This window comes from Phyllostomus discolor, chromosome 6 (genome assembly GCF_004126475.2).
Source record: "Phyllostomus discolor isolate MPI-MPIP mPhyDis1 chromosome 6, mPhyDis1.pri.v3, whole genome shotgun sequence".
Classification (NCBI taxonomy): domain Eukaryota; kingdom Metazoa; phylum Chordata; class Mammalia; order Chiroptera; family Phyllostomidae; genus Phyllostomus; species Phyllostomus discolor.
Window position 1 is genome coordinate 37,743,560 of NC_040908.2, and position 21,096 is coordinate 37,764,655.

Consider the following 21,096-nt stretch of genomic DNA (forward strand, 5'->3'; position numbering starts at 1 on the left):
ACTGTGCTGTACACCTGAAACTAATACAAAATAATATTGAATGTAAATTGTATTTAAAAAATAAAAGTAAAGACAGATTATTCAACTAGTAAATGATTGGTCTTGAGCCATGCCTTTTAGAACTTAACTGCTGTGTTATAGGCACTCCTACTCACACTAGCCTTCTTGCTCAGGCGGGCCTGGCTAGCATGTTAGTTTTTGGGGAAGTGGCCAGTAAGGGCTTGGCGATTGTTAGAAGCTCTCAGTACTTAGATCGTGGTACACCGGACCTAAAATTACACCAACACAAATGTTTGTCCTGGTTGATTCACGCTGAACTGATCTGATGGCTGATATTGAGACTCTGGCCGGCGAGGGTGAATGACGATAATATAGCTCTCATTCTCGATTTAGAACCGCCGCTCCCTTTTCCCCTCGGCGGCCCCCGAGCACGACAGCCGCTGGACGGAAGGCACCGGCCTCACTGCGACTCGGCGAGCCCGGGCTCGTCTACCCGAGCGAGGTGGCGCTGGTGAGCCCAGCGCGACACGCCCAGGTGCGGGGAAGTTAGTCTGGCCTCTTCCGCCGGCCGGCCCGGAGCTGGGCCCGCCTCCCCGCAGGATTGGAGGCCCGCGGCCCCGCCTGGGCACCTAGAGGCCGGCGGGAAGCCGTGCGCGGGTCTCAGGTTTCTCTGCCGGCCCCACCCGTGCTGCGTCCCAGTGCCGCGAGGAGCAGCCGTCGGAGCTGGGTGCAGGCCTGGTTCTGCGGTTGGTTCCTTGCTTTTTCAAAACTCGGAGCGAGGACCCAACACCCCCTTCAACTCGCATTTGCCCAGAGCGCTGGCGGGGAAGCGGGTACGGTTCCCTTTCTCCGGTCCACCAAGAGCTTGAACCGGGCAGTAAGTCTCCAGACGCGGGAGGGCTTCCCGGTGGGTCAGGCAGGCCTGCCCGGGGCTGCGGACTGGGGCCTGAAGCCAGTGCTGGGCCGCGCTGAGCTCATCTGCCGGCCTCACTCCGAATCTGGTGGTTTTCGGACCTTTGGGTGTCGGTTTTCCGTCCCGGAAGCTCTTGTTGAACACTTTTCATCACAGCCCCAGGAAGAAATCCAGAAGCATAAGGGATACCCGGGGACTGACCAGGAGAGGAGGATGCCTCTTCTCTCTGGGGAAGTGAACCCGGGAGCCACGCCGGGATGTGCCTTTTAGTCAGTCTGATTTCAGGTCTCAAGTTCTGATGCCCCCAAGTTTTTACTCTTCTTAAAGTTGTTCTTTGGAGACTTTAGGTTTAAAGTCAGCAAATATGTACTGGATACCAGTATATATAAAATACTGGTCAAGAGGCACCACGACAAAACTTTTTCCTACTTGAGGCTTAGTTCACCATCTAACTTCCCGGCCCCCCTTGTGTTCCCATTGGGAGAAGGGCAGGTGGATGTCCTTAAAGATTTCAGCCGTGCTCCTTTCCTCCACCTGGGGCATTGCTGCTAGATAAACGATAGGAAGGCATTGGATGAAAGTAAGTGAAGGAGAGAAAACCTATTAAAAGGCACAGAAACTTTCTCATTCTGAAGCTGGGGAGATGGTACAACAAAAACTTTATGTTAACTTTCGTTCAAAAGCACTCAACACTTTACAAAATGCTTCGGAAATACAGGATTGCAGTTGCCTTCACTTTCAGATTAGTTTCAGGCAATTATGCCGTCCTCCGCCCCTAAGAAATTTGCACTTTCAGTGTAAAAATCATTGTGAAATTCACTGACCTGTGCACAATTATAATGAATTGATTAAAGTCATGTGACTGTACTGTGGGTCTGTGCTTTTGTTGTTGGCTGTGCCACGTTAACCTCGCAGGCAGAGCAGTTTCCACTTTGGTGAGGGTGGCAAAGGGACAGGATATAGAAAAATCGGAAGGAGCTGAAAGAGGAGTATGTTAGCCTGAGGCTGCCCAGTGGCCTAGTGGGCTGCTAAATTATAAATCCATGAAAGTCTCAGGCTTCTTTAACAAACTGAGTGTGTCATTTGCTGTTTGGTGATGATGTACATTGCCGTCTTTTGTACTTTTTTGGTCCAAAGCTGTATTTTTTTCTAGTGACCCAAGACCTCATTTCTGACACTGCATTCTCAGTGAAAGGAGCGTGCACAATTTATTTCTGTCATTGGAAATTATTAACTCCATTTTAAGTTATTACTAGGTATTATAGACCCCCAAATGAATTTTGGAATGTTGAATTAAGTTCAACAGGCTTGTTTTAAAAATACCAATACCTCTTAGACTGCACTATTATAATGTATGTGAATCTTCGGTTTAAATATATGAGGACTTTCCCAAACCCAGTGACCCCAGATCCTAATTTCTAGAAACCTGGGAAAGTTCCCCTTAGAAGACATTTCGAGAAGTGTATTTTAACTACAAATGTTTGTGTTACATCAGCTGTTTGTTATTTTTAACCACTGACCTCACTCACACCCCTTCTGCCAGCAGAAGTAAGGCCACCAAGAAGAAATGAGAAATACAAACTTCCTGTTCCACTTCCAGAAGGCAAGGTCTGGATGATATGGAAGGAAATAAGTGGGTTCTAGGCAAGATGATTGGTTCTGGAGGATTTGGCTTGATATATTTAGGTAAAGTATAATTATAAATTACCTTATATTCTCATATATGTGACTGCAATATTTGATATTACAGCTTTGAAATAAAATAGGATAAATGTGCTTTATTAAGTAATATGAAGATGGTAAATGTTTAGTAGAATTTCTAGTTTCAAGACATGACTGGCCCCATTCCTTGTCCATTTTTTTCTGAATGACTCTTAGGAATGTTTTCAGTGCATAACTGCACAGGCTGCCAGACAAAAATGTTAATGTTCTTTTTTGAGAGTGTTTTCCTGGAAACATTGCTTTTTTACAGCCCTGCAACCACACCTGCATAAACATAAACACTTCCTATTTGTGACTTTTAGTCAGTAATATTTAAGTGATGTAAGGTTCTGGTAATTTCTTAGTCTCCACTAGAGCAGTGGCCCCAACCTTTTTGGCACCAGGGACCGGTTTTATGGAAGACAGTTTTTCCACAGACCAGGGTGGGAGGATGGTTTTGGGTGATTCAAGTGCATTATGTTTACACTCACCTCCTGCTGTGTGCTCTATCCCTAGACCAAGCCCAGACCTGTACTCCAGGTCTGGAGGTTGGGGACCCCTGCACTAGAGAACGGAACCTTGATAGCTCAAGGCATCTAGTCTAGCATGGAATGAATTAACTTTCCTCCTGTGCCTCTAGAGTGGGTACTCGATACATGCCATCCTTCAGAAGAATTGAGAAAATAGACACTCAGTATTTTCTGTGTTCTTTGCTATATGGAGCCTTAGTTGAATATACTTGTACACTACATTTAAAAATGTTTAAGTTACACTAATTTAAGAAGGATCATTTAGGGCTACCTTAAAATCTGCAGTTTAATGATCTGGGGATATCCATTATAAGACTGGATTTAATGGATAAAATAAGATAAACAATAGTGATTAAAAATTTTACCCTCAAGGATAGATTCTCCTAAATGTATTGACTCAGTGACATCTGTTTCTGTAGGAGTTTGAAAAAGTTGGTAAAAGACCTCCATTGCAGACATCTTGGGTTCCTCATTAAACAGTTTAAACTGTGGGGGTAGGAAGGACTTTCCCTCCATCCTCTATAGCTGGATTTATGAAATGAACTGACAATAGGTAGATGTAAGCAGGAGAAAAGGTGTACAAATTTATTAAGTTTTAAAAAAAGATTTGATTGTACACTACCTGTGGTACAATTATAACTAATTCGTTCAAGTTGTGTGACTGTAACTGTGAAGTCTATCTATCTGTTGTTTGTCCGTATCACGTTAATCTCTCAGGCAAGGCAGTTTTCACGTGAGTGAGGATGGGGAAGGGTCAGGGTATAGAACAACCCAAGGAGCTGAAACAGGATCTGTGGCTTTTTGCATGCCCCCATCCAGGTACCTGTGCCGCAGCCCAGGATTGTGACCTGACCAGGAATTGAACTGGCGACTTTTCGGCTTGAAGGATGATACACAACCCACTGAGCCACACCAGCCAGGGCCAAATTTATTAATTTTTAATGTTACAATTATGCGTGGGGATGCTATAGAGAAAAAGTAAATATCCCCTAAAGTAGGTGAGATTTGAGAACTTACTATCTTAGTAGGGATAAGAGAAGGGATGCAAGGCCACTTAAGGGAGAATTACATAATTTTTAGGAAAGATGAGATGGGCCTTAGGAGAATAGAGAGGGGGGTATGGGGCTGTTGTGACGACATTAGGGAGTGGTGTCAACTTCTATTCTCCAGTGGTAAGAGTCAGTCTCAGCTACCTGATAAAATTCCCCTGGAGGGGATTTATGATGAGGTGAGGTTTATGGGGAAGATCTGTGTGTAGGCACGAATGGAGTTCAGAGAAAACCTCTCTGCAGTAGCTATTTTTCAAGTCCTTTGTGGCCACAATACAATTAACTTTGGACAACATCAGCTTGAACTGCGTGGGGTCCACTTATATGGGAAATTTTTCAATAAATATTGTAAATGTATATTCTCTTCCTTAGGATTTTCTTGACAAGATTAGTTTTGGACCTCACGCCTTATCAGACATACTTGTAGTTTTCTGTTTGAATTATTTTGAATAATTTAAAAAACTACAAAAAAGTATTGATTATAATATCTTGTTCCCTTTTTAAATGGAAATATATGTGAGGATATGTGTTTTAAATTTAAAATGCATGTTTAAAATGAATATGACTATACACAATATATAGGTGTATTTGTACAGTTATATGTATAACGACTCAGTACTGTGTATGGTGAAAGGAATTATTTGCTCAGGGATACGACTTGTCTCTTTTCAAATACAGAAAAATCTTTGCTGTCTTTCAGTCTAAGTGCGTGCCACATATTTTTTACTTATTTTTTCTCATTAACCAAACAATATTGGTTGTAATATTTCAAGGGTTCTGTATGTGTGCAATTCTTTCTACTGTCTGGATTTTAGAACCTGGATCCTGGAGTATTAGCAAATGAACACCGTGTGGAAAGACCATCAAGAAAAGTTTAGTTACTTGAGGAAAGGCTCCATGCATGCTTCAGAATCTGTAGTAAAGCTGTGTGTTCCAAATGTCATCGTTGTTCCAAATGATGGCATAAGTGGCTCTCATAAATTGTAGAATCTGCTTTTTTAGTGAGATGCCATCAGCAATAACTTCGTTAAATGGGTTTATATTGATTATTTTCAAAGCTATATAAGCAAATCCATAGGAAATTATGTCATGCTTTTGCATTTTAAACCGTGGTTCTCATCACTTCTGTATATAAATGAAGAAGCAGGTAAATCCAGGTTTTCCTTAATACCTTGTGTCCAGCTGCATTCATTTCTGGTATTCTTTTCAGGTGGCACTGTTTCGGCAGACACTGCTGCCTGAGGCTGGGGAGCAGTGAGCCTCTGTGTCTAACTCATTGTACATGTACAGCTGTCCTCTAGCTTTTAGATCAATAGCTAAGACCTTTCAGTGATCAGCAAGGGCAGAGAAGTTTATTTACTCTTGACTTGAAGAGATAATGTGCCTGTAGCAGTAACAGTAACAGTTATAGAGGGAGAAGAAAAAGTTTGAATACAAGAACAGAAAGTCAAGGTTTCTTTTTTTGTATATGAAGAGAGAGGAAGAAAAAAGAAGAAAGGAAACTGGTTTAGGGATGGGGAGAAATTGCTGTCATTTTAGTATAAAATAAGTGGGAAAGTTTCTAAAACTCCAGGGAAGGGGAGAGAACTGAGTTTGAATTCTACTTTCATAGAATTGCATAAATAAGGGCGTGGGTTTGGGTGTGTGGCAAATCTGGGTTAAATTCTGACCTTACGAAGCCACTTAAAAACTGCGTGACTTTGAATGACAAGTCTTTGTTCTTCTGTTTTTTACAATTGGGATAATAATAAATGTGAAGATCGAGATAAGTGTTTTTGAAGAATTTAGAATTTGTTAAGCCCTTAAATGTACATATTTATTTATTTAGAGTTTCCCATTCTCAGTGATAAGTGAACTCTGGGGTTCAGTGTCTGGTGCCACAGGTAATTAGGATGGTATCAGAAGCATCTGTGGGAAGGATTTCCATGCATCGCACCAAGGATTGTGATAGATTTAGCTACTGGTGTGGCATAACTAGGAGCATAGAAAGTGTCAGTGGGAGACTATGACATTTTACTCACCAACCACTGACTTTTTCCCCCTTACGGGCTTATAGTGGTGGCCATGAGGGCACAGTGGAAGGTTCTCATTTAAGCTGTCTTATCTGCTCTCTATGTGAAAGATAATGGGTTTCCGAAGTTAGTCAAAAATCCAGAAAAACAGAATTGTTGGTAATAAGCTTCAGCTAAATCCTTTGAAGACTTATATGAATGAAAATAGAAAATGCTTTATCTGTGGAAGTTTTAGTTTTTTGAGGTTGGGTATAGTGATGACTATTTAGCAGCTTTAGGATATCAAGCACCAAGTAGATATTCAAGAGTTATTTGCCTGAGGAATTGGACTGAGGTGGGGATATTTAACCCATACAGGTCAGCTTGCTTTATTAATATAGCTTCCATAATATAGATGCCACCCTTAATTCTAACCGCTGTAATCTCAGAGTCACAAGAAAAGCTGGGACAAGTTAAAATCATGATGTCATCTCAGAGAACCTATGTGTGCTTTATTGGTAGTAAATCAATAGCATCTTTTATGAAGAATACATTATTGTAACTAAAATTAACTGTGGTGAGGCCTCAAGACTGTCATTTAATCCATAGATAAGTGTTTAGACTTCATTTAGGTGACTGTCATTACATTTTTTTCATCATGTTCCCCTATTAAGTTAATGTTGATCCTTAGAAACATAGAAGAAATCTTTTTGAGGGGGAGAAAAGTGGATAGGAATACTAGGGTTTTTAGAAGTTATCAAATTGAACTCACTTATTTGATTGACTTCTACTTATGAAGAAATAGGAAAAAGATTATTTATGCCAGTGTCCTTTTTACTTATTTTACTTTTTAGCCAACTATAATGGGTTGATTTTTACAGTAGGCAGAATAATGTTCACAAGAGCCTAATGATAAACTCTGCACAAAGTGTAGTTGTTGGAACCTATATTACGTTATTGTGCATTGCTGTATGAAATGTTTTGGCAGTGTGCTACAGAGAAGGCTTTGAGATAAGCCGTTCGTCTTATCTAACCCAATGTGGCATTATGGTGCCACTTCAACTGTTGCTAGGACATTTGCAGATGATATCATGGGGGTGAAAAGAAGAAATAAATAAATACGAAATTAGGGATAACTTGCATTAGAGAGCATATAAGTTAGTTCACAGATGAAGGTGTAGGGATATAACAGGTGATATAAACTCAAAAAAGGAGGGATCTCTTGGATTTGTAAATTTTCTACCCTTATTGGGCTGATAGATAAGAAATAAAAGTTTCTAGAAGTTGTATTTTAATTTTGTATGTTCTGTCCATAGGCTGTTAAGTTTGAGTTTTTAAAGAGAGAGCACTGTTCATTTACCTATCACTTAACGAATCTTAAGTATTTACAAGTTTTCGCTGCTTTCTATAAAAAAGGGAGAGTTTTTCTAAGGTTAGCCTTTGCTTGTCATTTCATTTTTTTAAATGTCCAACCTTTTAAACATATTTATATTATGGTTTTCATTTTCAACATTTTTGCTGTTAAACTCTTCTGCCTCAGGGAAGATATACAAACTCTTCTGCTTTTCAGTGATTATAGACGTCTCTTCCACTGCACCCATTACTAATTTTTAACTGTTTACAATGGTCAGGGTTTTAAAATGTGAAACCTATTGCTATAGGGAAATGTCTTCCTCATGAAATGGACTTGCCTCTTGCCACACGATGAAAGAGTTCTCAGCTTTTGAGAGCTTCTGGCTTCCTTATGAATATGGATAGGCTTTTCCTTCTGAAGTGTTTCAGGGTATTTTCTTTAGATACAGAAGAAGAGGAGTAAATTGTAGGAGGCATGGTCCTTCTTTAAGATAGGAATATCTGTGTTTATAAAATAAATGAGATGTGAAATGCCAAAGCTCTGAATGGGAGAATTCACTAGAAATTAGCTATTTGGATGATGACAGTTTATCCACCACTTACACTTAACAATGATACAAAAGTGTTTATGGATTTTCTATTGCTTAGGTACTTGGTTTTGTAATTCACACTTCTTCAGAATGTTTGTTCCTTGTAACTCCATTACATGGACTGAGTGCACTTTACAGTAGTCTAAGTGTAAGAGTATTTTAGGAGAAAAGACAGAAAACACAGCAATTATATTCCAAGACAATTGTTGAAGATTTCCATTGTTTCTTTTAAAAGGATGGCCTTCAATTAGTCAGGTAGGCTTTTCTTTTCGAGCATCTCCAACCAAGTAATACTTAAGGAAAAAGATTCCGTAGAAAGAACATCCATTGAAGGCCAGAAACATCTACAGATGCAATGTGATCCCAAGCAATGAAGCATGTGGCCCTTCATTGGGCATTATATGATAACAGGAGGGTCTTCTGGCAAAAGAGCTGACTTTTGCTGCGTTCTGCATGCTGCCCCTCCAAACCCATCTTTGATTGGCACCTATGCCCTATTGAAACTGGCATCACACCTTCTGAATGGGCACGGAGCCAGGCTAGCAGATGGGTATGGGCAAAAGCCTGCCAGAAACCCAGTATGTGCATCAAGTTTAAGTATCAGGGGCCCAAACTTCCATCCAGGGATATAAAAACTGCAGTCTGTTGAGAGCTTTTTGTGCTTAAGGTTAAAGGACATGCCATTTCTACTCTAGCTTAGAGGTTGATTAATTTTGAAAGTCAAACAGGATCTCCTGTGGCTGTGTCAGGCAAAATTCTATCTGTGGTGAATGAGAATTACTACTTCATGTAGGGAAGAGAAAGTATTGTAATGAAGTTTCCGATGAGAGTTACTCTCCTGCAAGTGCCTCCAGCACTTAAGCAGCATGCATTCAGTGGAGATGAATATTTCTGTTCTCCAGCAGAGCCAGGTGCAATCAAAGCCAGATCTTCAACCTGCTGCAGTAAAGAACCCTAAATTTAGAAAGGGCAGGCAAAGTTTGGAAGAACTCCTTGGTGGCAGCTTTCACCACGAACTGATGAGGCTTCACAAAAGTGTATAAAGGAGATGAAGGAAGAACTCCAATAAAAACCCTTCAGGATACTTTAGCCTGAAACAGAAAGATCTTCAACAAACCAGAGGAATAGTTTAGTCCTTTCTCCCCAGTGCAGAAATTCTGCTGAATTTTATATCAATAAAAACTTAGTTTACCAAAATGTTAGAACCAACTTAATGCATAAGTAACAAAGCTTCCTATTCTAACATTTATTTCATTGCATGTCTATCATGTATATAAACTATCGCTTCTTGAATAATGGATTTTGCATAAAATTGAGTTCTAAATACCATATTCCTTATGATCGTCTCACACCAAGTACAGGACTAGGCAAAAAAAAAAAAAAAAAGGGCATCATTCCTTGTGATCACTTCACTCATATCCCCTAAATGCTCTTAAATTTACAGGAATGCCTGTAAGACCAGCTGTGGCCAAGAGAGGCTTTTCCTAATCGCCTTATAGCCATTGCTTTTTCTTTTCCACTGTGTAAACTTTATCTATGGAACAGATTCCATGAGACCGTTGTGAATACTTCAGCGTATTCAAAACATACAACTGCCACAAATTAAACTACTAAAACTAAAGCTGGTGCATTGCAACTGCCAAGTAAAACTGGCACGTCCCTCTGTCAGACTGCGGGAGAGTGTGCCATACAGGCCTCAGAAAACACAATTCATCCAGAAGCACTCTTGTCACTTGCTCTGATATTAAACCGGAGAAAGTGACATTAATTAAAGAAGTGACATGAGCCAACAAAGGCAATGAAATTCAAAGCTTTGGCTCATGTGCAGACCTTAATCCAACTTGCTCTACTTAGGTATTGTGGCCATTTCTGGATAGTAGTGTGGCTATTCCCAACCCCCCGCCTTGTCTTTCCATGCTGAAACATCATTTTCAAGCAACTAAAATTTCATAGCCAGGCTTGGACTAGCCAGTTGGTGCACTGGTAGTCATTGCGGGGTTTCCTAGAATGGTAGTGTGATGGCATGTGATGCACTTACTGTGCTTGGTAACTGCATGAGATGAACAGTCGGAGGCAGAGGAGAGTTGGTCTAACAGAAAGGCAAGGAACAGTCGGACAGAGAAGAGTGCCTAGGTGTAGTGGACTGGGAGTGAGGGGAGTTTGCTGCTGGGATCAGTTCTGAAAAGGAGTGACTGGTGGGCCTTAGGAAAATTCCCACATGCCAAAGAGGCAAGCAGGGGAGTAGCCACACTTTTCTTTCTCTTTGTTCCAGTAGTGTGCTCTCTCACGTTGCCCATCTTGCTGTTTCATATGATTATTACTTGTATTCTGTCTTATTCAACCCCTCCCCCAGCCAACATTAGATTGTAAACTTCTGGTAGGCATTCTCAGGGTGCTTAAACAAGGCCATTAGTGTGATAGTTTTCTAAAAACAATTGGTTACATTAACTTTAGAATGAGTTTGTTATGGAAAAATAACTTTCCCAACAACTATCTGAGATAAAATTTTGTGCTGTAACACATATTTTGGGGATAAGACACTGCACTTTCACATGCAGTGAAAGTGAAAGATACTATTTAAAGAATTGGGGGGACTTTAGAGGGGGAACAAGACATACATGTTTACTCTTTTATAACATAAAAATATGTTAGCATATTTTTGGGATACAAGAAGCCATGTACTTATGCCATAGATTATAGGATTTACTGGGAAAAGCCTACTTTGCTCATGCATAGTATAGGGAGAGTTAAGGAAATGGATATTGTATTAAGACTAAACAGTTTTGTGTCTGGATTAAAACAGTTCCGCTGAGTGGCGCTTACTAGAAATAGACCTGATAGCAAATATGAACTGGTGCGGGAGAAAAGGATGGTGTTTGTTGTTGAATGAATTGACTTGTAGGCATGTAACATGCATAAGAAATCCACTTTTCACAGAATGTAACACAACTTTAATGGAAAATAAATTATTGGAATTTCTTTTAAGTGAATGACAGGTTTGATTAAGAGTTTTGTACATAGTCAGGAGCTTTTGTTATGGTTGCTGGGCGTAAGTATTTTACAGTGGAGATCAGGAATTTTTTTATCCGTGTAATTAGTCATGAGGTTTAATGTACATTTTTCATATCAGGCAGACAATTGCTTCAAAGAGACAGCAGTGCTGCAAAGGAGTAAGAAAAGAAGGCCAAAGTTGACACACACAGAGGCAAAACAGTGTAGAAAAAAATCAACACATTTTGCAAAATCAATCATTGAAAATGTGTCCGTGTTCAGGAGACTGCCTTTAATTTGCAATCCAAGTGAAAAAGAGTATTTAATATGAGAGGCAGTATTATTGAGCCCAGCATGCCTGCTACCACTTGTTTGACTAGCTCAGAATAGAACACTGAGAGGCGAGGGCTCAAAGTTAAATGAACATTTATACATTTTAAAATCAAATGAAAGATTCAAAGTATATTCATGAATTAAAATTTTTCCAGAACCCTAAATTTAATCAGCTGGAATTACTTTTAAAGTGTCATTCTATTTAACATTTGGGAATGATGAATTTGCCTTTTAATAGGGATGCTGTATTTTATCATGAAGATGAAACAAACTGTCTTTTGTTAATTATTCCCCAGAGACACTGCCATTTTTCTTTTCTCTCCTATGCTTAGTGTGGAGTAAAGGCAGCTTCCACAAATTTGTTTCGAGCAAGAGCAATCGGAAGCTACAACTTGTGTGAAAGAGGCTCATGGAGAGCACAGCCTCCATTGGAGGTGTTCTGAGTGCCAGCTAATGAAATTCCTTTAGGTAATGTTACCAAAGCTTCACTGAGGGGGCCATGAACGCAGAGCATAGAAAAGTAAAAAAGAAGAAAGAGAGCATCTCTGGTGGAGAGTAGCCGAAGGGTCCTCTGTGTCTGTGGTGTTTGATACCTACTAGGGACAGTTCTTGTCGCTTTTTTTTTTTTTTAAGGAAATCTCATCATTTACTACTAAAATCTTTTACTAGTGTGTGCCAAGCTCTGTGTTAAGTGCTTTATGTGCATTATTTCACTTAATCTTCCCAACATCTTAACATGGAAGACATGGAGGCCTCGGAGGTTAAGTTGCCTCCATGACACAGCTTTAATAATTGTCTTCATCTGTATTTGAACTCAGATTTCTTTGCTCTACAGATTGGTGTCCTTTGTGAAGAACACTTTGAATTAATCATGGCTAGAAGAAATAGTGGCAAATGACATGCTTATGACATGCTCATTTCTAAAATAACAGTGAAGTATCTAATTGATAGTATTGGCAACTGACTTAAGAAATCTGTTAGTGACGATGCTAATGGTGTCTTTTTCATTCAGATTGACAACTCGAGGTGTAGAACATCAGTGATATGTTTTTAATTTTATTATGTTCACAAGAATCTGTGAAAGAACATCTGATATTTATAGTAAATCTAATATTAAGAACTGGGAAAAATATATTAAAAATGTGGAGTACCTAGATCAAATACTATTTTTATGAAAAGTGAGAATAGGCAACCAAACAGTACATACAAATTGATGGGAAAAATTTGGTGGATTGCCCTGGTTTTTTTAAAATAGATGAATGTGTATTTTATATGGATTTTTATATTTGTTTTGAGTCTAATAAGCAAGAGGGAGAACAAAAGAGGCTTCTTTAAATCTCTGATACAACTTTCATAAGCATCATGAAAAATAGATATTTTTACAAATATTGAATTATTCTTGATCATGTCTTTTTTATTGGATAATAATTTAAAGATACACTCTTTAGAAATCTAGGTTTTTCACAAAGTAAAATAAACAAAAATATTTAAATAAGTGGAATCCTGATAAACAAAACATTTTCTTACAGAATTTGTTCAGATACCAAAATATTTTATTTATAGTAGAAGTATAGTTTTTGAAAATTATTCAGCTCTTTCAAGATATTATACCATGGTAATGATCTATTACATACCCATACATGATTTTATGAAAAGCATGACATTTCATGCAGAGGCAAATTTTTAGGGTTCTTTTTTATCCTCACCTAAGGACATGCTCATTGTTTTTTGAGAGGAGAGAGGGGGAAGAGAAGCATCAATGTGAGAAAAACATCCATTGACTGCCTCTTGCATGTCCCCTGACAGGGGGACTGAACCTGCAACCTAGGCTTGTGCCCCGACTGGGAATCAAACCCAGGATCTTTCAGTCCATGGGATGACACTCTGCAACTGAACCACACCAGTGTGGGCTTAGGTGTTTTTAATGGAGAAGAGATATTTATTAGCTATTGCAATGCTAATTGTTATGCTAGTATTTTTTTTTGGTGTATATACATTAGAAGAAAAAGAATGAAAAATATCATATTACATTAGAACATATGTTTTTAAACATGGTGATATGGGGTTACAATTTCAATTTCTGGAGAATGTGAAGAAAACTTACTGTATTAATACTTGATCTTTTTTTTTTTATTAAAAGACTATGTGTTATAAGCCTAACATAGATCTCCAGGGTCAAATGTGAGTATTACAATTGTGATAGAGTATTACTTATGTAGACCCTCTATCTTACAGTTTATTAGGATGGTAGAAGGAAAAGTAGTAAAAATTGCTGAAACATTCTCACAGTACATTTCAAGAAAAGTGAAAAGAAATCAAAACAAAATTGTGTATCTAATGGGCAAATGTTGCTGTGTGATACCAGGGGAAGACAAAAATTGTATAGACTTCTATGATTTCAGAATCTCTATTCTAGCAACTAGAGAACAGACATGTATGACCCCAAATTAACTAGTTTAATACAAATTGAATGCATTATGACATCACTATAAAAACAAGTTTTTATTGGGGGAAGAACTTTTAAGTTCCTCTGACCCTAAAAACCTGTGAGATCCTGAAAGATGGTGAGAGATTCAGAAATGTGGGAACAGGCGTTAGGGAGAGAGTTGACTCACCCGTGCAAAGAGTTAGCTGTGCTATTAATGAGAAAGCAAAATGTCACAGAAAAACAACATAAAGAGACCATCAAGAAGAAAAGATAATGCTCTATTTACCTGTTTATGTGGTATATCTTTGGATAATAAGAATATCACATGAAAAGGTAAAGACCTGTAAAATAGAGACCATAATGAGAGATTAAGAGAGATTTCTCATATTTGAAACGTAACTTCAACATGAATATTAGAAAGTGTTTCCAAAAAGTGAGGGTGGGGCCAAAGTTCTTATGTAGTGGGCTTTTAAACTTAAAATACAGAATTGAATTATATCATTTCAGAAAGGGCAGTCAAGAACTACTTCAGCCTTTAAGTCATAGACTGAAAATAGAAACAGTTCATGATAACTAAGAAATACGGCTGAATATTATTCCACTATACTATCTATCCTGATTGAATGTTCCTTAGGAGATAGAAGGAAACACTTGAGGCCTTAGGAAATATGAAATGATTTTATAACAGATTACCACCAAAGACAAAGTAGACTTGGAAGTGTATAATTGAAGGAGGCTTAAAAGAGATGATGATTAAATTGTTAAAAAAAGATGTGATGATACAAAGTAAAAACAGGTTAGTAAAAATTACAGTTTTGAACCTAGAATTTTATGATGCAATTCACATTTCTAAAGTATATTAATGGACTGTGTTTAGTAACTATAAGGGATAAAAGTTAAAAAAGTTAAGTTCCACATCAACCCTTCAGGCAAGCTGAAAATGTATGTAACTAATAATACTAATAATGAAAACATCTGAATTAGAGTTTATCACTGTCAAGAGTGTCTGAGAAATAGGTAAATTAGATTGAAAGAATAGTCTATTATAAAGTGAAATAAGTATGTAACATGTACCACAGTATGTAATTGATAAAGGAGAAAAGCAAAGAAGGGTGATGATAACATAATATGTAGGGCATTGGATTACAATTCAGTTGCTAGTTACTACATTAATAAAAGCAGTCTAAAGTCCTGTTAAAGAATAGTGTTGACAGAAATCCCATAATAGTTACCAAAAGATATACTTAAAACAATAAAGACAATAAATGCTCAAGATTTTTCATGCACATGTAAGAGTAAAATAAGCATTTTTTAAAAAATTGTTTCTACAAACAAGGATGTAATGGGCAAAGTTAATAAAGCCAAGTAAGATTATGATGATAGAATTTAATATGCTGGATTGCTGTGGCTTATTTTAGGCTTAAAAAGAGGAAAGGAAAGAAAATATAGCATTCAATAAGAACACTACAATAGATGATAACTGGAGATAATATGCACTCAGAAAATGATGACTCAGTTACCAGCTGCCTTCACTCACACTGGCCTCGGTGGAACCTGGGTGTATAGAGGGAGGGGCTCTGGCCCTTCCACCCATGTTCCACCAGAGCAATTTCTTTGATCTGTTCCAGGAAACATTCCCTTCCTGAAATCGGTTGAGGATAGCTGATTGTGCTATAAAATCAATGAAGTACATAGTTGAATATTTAAGAAGAAACAATTTACATTGGAGGGGCTTTTTAAGCTCCCCCCTCCCAACTGCACAAGAACTCATTTGAAAAATTAGGTGTGTGGTTATTTAGTAAATGTAAAAACCAAGAATTTTGATATGTCTTAGTTTTGGAATCCTTTGCTGGAAATAAGTAACAGGATCGTCTCACCTGTTCTGTGTTTCTCTTTATCACCTGTACTCCCTCCAGTTTCTACGTAATCAATTTGTGTTGAAGTCCGCCTTCCCCCGTGAAGCCTACTGTTTTCCTTTTTGCATTTCTGCCAAAAGTTTTACAAGATGTGTTTTTCAACAATATTTTTGCCTCTCTTTTATCACTAAGTGTATTCTGCTTTGTATTATGCTTATGTATTGGTTCTATGCTTATGTATTGGTTCTATTTTTAAAAATTAATATAGAGAAAAATTGACTTTGTGTGTGTACATTTCGATGAATTTTAACACATGACAACAATGAAGATACGAACAAATTCACCACCCCTAAAATCTTATTCATACCGTGTCTTTGTAGTACACTTCTCTGTGCCCCTAACCACTGGCAACTGTGACGTGTTCTCCATCACTGTAGTTCTGTATTTTTAAGAATGTACTGAATTCCTGTAAATGGAATTGTATAGTATGTAATGTTTGAGGTTGGGTTTTTAAAATAGCAGAATGCCTTTGAGGTTCATCCAAGTTGTTGTGCACATCAGTAGTTCATTTCTTTTTATTGCCAAGCAGGGGTGCTTTGTATGCATGTACCAGTTTGTTTCTTGTGCCATTAAAGGGCATTTGGATAGTGTGATTTCTCCTAGTTTGTTCTTTTTAACAATTATATGAGCTCTTTTCAAATGCCTGCTTTTCCATGTATATTTGATAATCAGTTTATATTTAGAGAAAGAAGTTTGAGGTTTTGATTGTTACTGAGTTAAATTTATAGGTAAATTTGGAGAGATGTGACATTTTTACTATGTTGAGTTTTCTAATCCATGAATACAGTATGTCTCTCCATTTCGTTAGGTCTTGTTTTTTTTCTTCAGTATTTGGTAGTTTTTAGTATATTGGCGCCGGATGTGCACTGTTAGCTATACATGTAAAATTTCTTTTTAAATTTTGGTGGTCTTGAAAATGTTACTGCTTTTGTAATTTGGTTTCTAACTGTACATTGTTACTGTATAGAAATATAATTGTTTTTGCATGTTGACCTTATGTCCTATGATCTTGGTAAACTTAATTATTCTAGGATTTGGGGAGGATACCAGGTTATTTAGAATTTTCTAAACATACTGACAGTAATGTCATCTGCAAATAGGGATCATTATATTTCTTCCTTTTAATCTGTATGTCTTTTATTTATTTTTCTTGACTCATTGCAGTGGCTAGGACTTCAGTATTTATTGAATAGGAATGGTGAGAGTACAAATCCTTGACTTGTTCCCAGTTTTAGGGAGAAAGCGTTCAATCCCTCATTATTTAGTAGGGTATTAGCTATAGGTTTTTGATAGATATTCTTTGTCAAGTTAAGGAAGCTTTCTCTTAGTATACTGAAAGTCTTTATCAAGAATGGGTATTGTATTTTGTCAAATGCTTTTTCTTTCTTTCTTTTTTAATTGAATATATCAGGGTGACATTGGTTTGCAAAAACAAACAGGTTCCACGTTCACAGCTCAGTACAACATCATCTACACACTGCATCATGTACCCATCATGTCAAGCTAAGTCTCTTTCCATCCTCATTGCCCCCTCCTCTACCATCTCCACCTATTCCTACCTGCTTTCCCTCTGGCTATCACCACTCTTTGTCTATATCTTTGTGTAAAGAAAAGGTGTAACTACAAAAACCACACACACACACACACACACACACACACACACCAAAAAAAAATGTGGTGTTTTTGCTTAATCCCTTCACCTTTTTTCATCCAGTCCCCCAGGCCCTTGTCCTCTGATAGCTATCACTGTTTTCTGTGTCCATGCTTCTGTTTTTATTTTGTTCATCAGTTGTTGTTGTTCATTAGATTCCACATGTAAGTGAGATCAAGTGGTATTTGTCTTTCTCTGACTGGCTTATTTCACTTAGCATAATGTTCTCCAGGTCCAGCCATGGTGTCACAAAAGGTTAGATTTCCTTCTCTTTTTTACAGCTTTTTTTATCCTCTCATCTACTGATAGGCACTTGGGCTGTTTCCAGATCTTGACTATTGTAAATAATGCTGCAATGAACAAAGGGGTGCATATATTCTTTCAAATTAGTGTGTAAGGTTTCTTAGGCTGTATTCCCAGAAGCGGGATCACTGGGTCAGAAGACAGTTCCATTTTTAATTTTTTGAGGTATCTCCATACTGTTTTCCACAGTGGCAGCACCAGTCGGCATTCCCAGAAACAGGGCATAAGGGTTCTCTTTTCTCCACATCCTTGCCAGCTTTGTTGTTTGTTGTTTTATTGATGATGGCCATTCTGACAGGTGTGAGATAATATCTCATTGTGGTTTCAATTTGTGTCTCTCTGTTGATTAGTGATGTTGAACCTTTTTTCTTGTGTCTATTGGCCGTTTGTGTATCCTCTTTGGAGAAGTGTCATTAAGGTCTATTTCTTGATTGGATTGTTTGTCTTTCTGGTGTTGAGTTGTATAAGTTCTTTACATATTTTGTAAATTAACCCCTTCTCAGATTTATCATTAGTGACTGTATCCTTCACTGAATTGTGTTCCCTTTTCATTTTGTTGATGGTTTCTTTTGCTGTGCAGAAGCCTTTAGTTTGATGTAATCCCTGTCGTTGATTTTTCTTTTGTTTTAAACATCTGAGATTATACTGATTATATTTTCTTCTCTGATTTTTATGGTTTTTAGACTTGTATTTAATTCTTTTGTCCATTTTGAGTTTATTCTTGTATATGGTATAAGTGGGTGGTCTAGTTTCATTTTTTTTGTATGTACCTGTCCAATTCCCCAGCACCACTTACTGAAGAGACAGTCTTTACTCCATCGTATGCTCTTGTCTCTTTTGTCAAACATTAATTGACCATAAAGGCGTAGGCTTATTTCTGGGCTCTCCATTCTTTTCCTTGATCTGTTTGCCTGTTCTTATACCAGGACCATACTGTTTTTATTACAGTGGACTTGCAGTATAGTTTGATATTAGGTATTGTGACACCTCCAACTTTGTTCATTCTTAAGATTGCTGAGCTTTTTTAGGGTTCATTATTGATAATATAAGCATGCCACTGATTTCTGAATATTAATTTTGTAGGCTGCCACTTTGCTGAATTCATTTATCAGCTCTAGTAGTTTTTTGGTGTAATCTTTAGGGTTCTCTGTGTATAGTATATGTCATCTGCAAATAATGACAGTTTTGCTTCTTCCTTTTCAATTTGGATGCCTTTTATTTTTTTTCTTGTCTGATTTCTGTGGCTAGGACTTCCAGTACTATGTTGAATAAGAGTAGTGAAAGCAGGTATTTCTTAAGGGAGACACCTTTATTAGTTTAAATACAGTGTTTTCTCATTGGTTTCTGTCTGATCTATCCATCATTGAAAGTAGGGTATCAAAGTCCCCTCCTATTTTTGTGTTGCCATTTATTTCTACTTTTAGATCTGTTAATATTGGCTTTATATATTTAGGTACACCCATGTTGAGTGCATAAATATTTACAATTTTATCCCCTGATGAAGTGATCCCTTTATTGTTATATAAATGATATAATGTGTCTGTTCATTGTCTCATTACAGTTTTTGGTTTAAAGCCTGTTTTCTCTGTGATGAGCATAGCTTTTCTGCTTTCCTTTGGTTTCCATTTACAAAGAACATCTTTTTCATTCTTTCACTTTTAATACCTGTCTTTAAAGCTGAAGTGAATCTCATGTAGGCATCACATAGTTGGGTCTTGTTTTTTTTTCTCATCTATTCAACCTTTCTATGTCTATTTGGAAATTTAGTATATTCACATTTAAGGTAAGTATTGATAGGTATGGACTTACTATTGTCATTTTTATAATTGTTTTTTGGGTGTTTTATAGTACTTTTGTTCTTCTTTTCTCCTCATTTGTGATTTAATAATTTTTTTCATGGTAAGCTTTGATTTCTTTGTCTTTTGTATATCTACTATAAGTTTTTGTTTTGTAGTTATGATTCACAAAGAACATCTTATAACAATCTATTTTAAGTTGATAACAATTCAACTATGAACACATACAAAAGTTCTACATTTTTATACTCTCCTTACATTTTATATATTCAAAATTCATATGTTTTCGTCTGATATATTTATTAAAAATTATAGTTTTAAAAATACTTTTGTCTTTTCACCTCTATACTAGGGTTATATGAGATTTATCCACTGTATATATTAATGTAGTTTGAATTTAACCATATATTTACCTTTAGTAGTTTCATGTACTTTTTTTAAAATAATTCTTAACTTTCATATCAGCTTAGAACTTTTTTAACATTTCCTGTAATGCCAGTCTAGTGGTTATGAATTCCTTCAGCTTTTGTTTGGCTGGGAAACTCTTTCTCACCGTTAATTCTGAAGAACTTAGTCAGTAGAGGATTCTTGGTTCGCAATTTTGTTTTCTTTCATTTCACTCTTTTCTGTTCTGCAAGGTTTCTTCTGATAAAGTCACTGTTAGACTTATGGGGTTCTCTTGTACATAAGAAGTTGCTTTCTTTCTTGCTTATTTTCGTTTGCTGCTTTTAAGATTCTGTCCTTGTCTATATTTTTTGACTATTTAAGGATAATGTGTTAGTGTGCATCTCTCTGGATTAATCTTGCTGAGTACTAGGCTTCCTGGATCTGGAAGTTTGTTTCTTTCTCCAAGTAAGGAAGACTTTAGACCTTATTTCTTTGAATAAGCTGCCCTTTTCTCTCACTTTTCTCCTTCTGGGACCTTTGAAATATGGATATTGGTCTGCTTGATGGTGTCTCAGAAAACCCTTAAGCTGTATTTACTCTTTTTTATTCTTTTTTTCATTTTGTTCCTCTGATTATGTGAAATTCACTGCCTTGTCTTTCAGTTCATGCATCCTGTTTTCCACTTGAGTCAGGCTGATCTTGAAACCCCGTATTAAACTTTTTAGTTCAGTTACTGTATTCCTTGGTTTTTCATTTATACTTGGTCATTTGTATTAATTTTTTATGTCTTTGTTGAAATCTCACTTTGTTTATGCATTGTTCTCCTGACCTCACTGATTTTCTTTATGACCATTATTTTGAACTGTCAGGTAAATTACTTATCTCTTTTTCATAAAGATCTATTTCTAGAGATTTATCTTCTTCTTTTGTTTGGAATGTATTTTATTATTTCTTCATTTTTCCCCAACTCTCTTTGTTGGTTACTGCACATTAGATAAAATAGCCACCACCCCCAGTCCTGACAGAGGTCTCATGTAGTAAATGAACCCCATCTGCTAGCCTGGCCCAAACGCCTCGTTGTCTGTCAAACCTCTGTGATTATTTGAGGTGCCTTTTTTGTTTTCTGTGGAGCCAGTAGTTGAGGCTGTGCCCAGACCTGTCAGT

General features: G+C 37.3%; 1 protein-coding gene across 4 annotated transcripts in view; it reads left to right on the forward strand.

Moving 5' to 3' along the window:
- The first annotated feature begins 631 nt into the window (after positions 1–631).
- VRK2 (VRK serine/threonine kinase 2) overlaps positions 632–21,096 on the forward strand; it is an 89,120-nt gene continuing 68,655 nt past the window's right edge. Inside the window, exons 1-2 of one of the 4 annotated variants that reach the window (XM_036027991.1) lie at positions 632–833; positions 2,460–2,599. In XM_036027991.1, coding sequence (XP_035883884.1) covers positions 2,533–2,599 — 67 coding nt within the window. In that variant the 5' untranslated portion in view covers positions 632–833; positions 2,460–2,532. Of the gene's footprint in view, positions 878–2,456; positions 2,600–21,096 lie in introns of all 4 variants that reach the window. The other 3 variants (XM_036027988.1, XM_036027989.1, XM_036027990.1) reach the window with 3 other exon arrangements.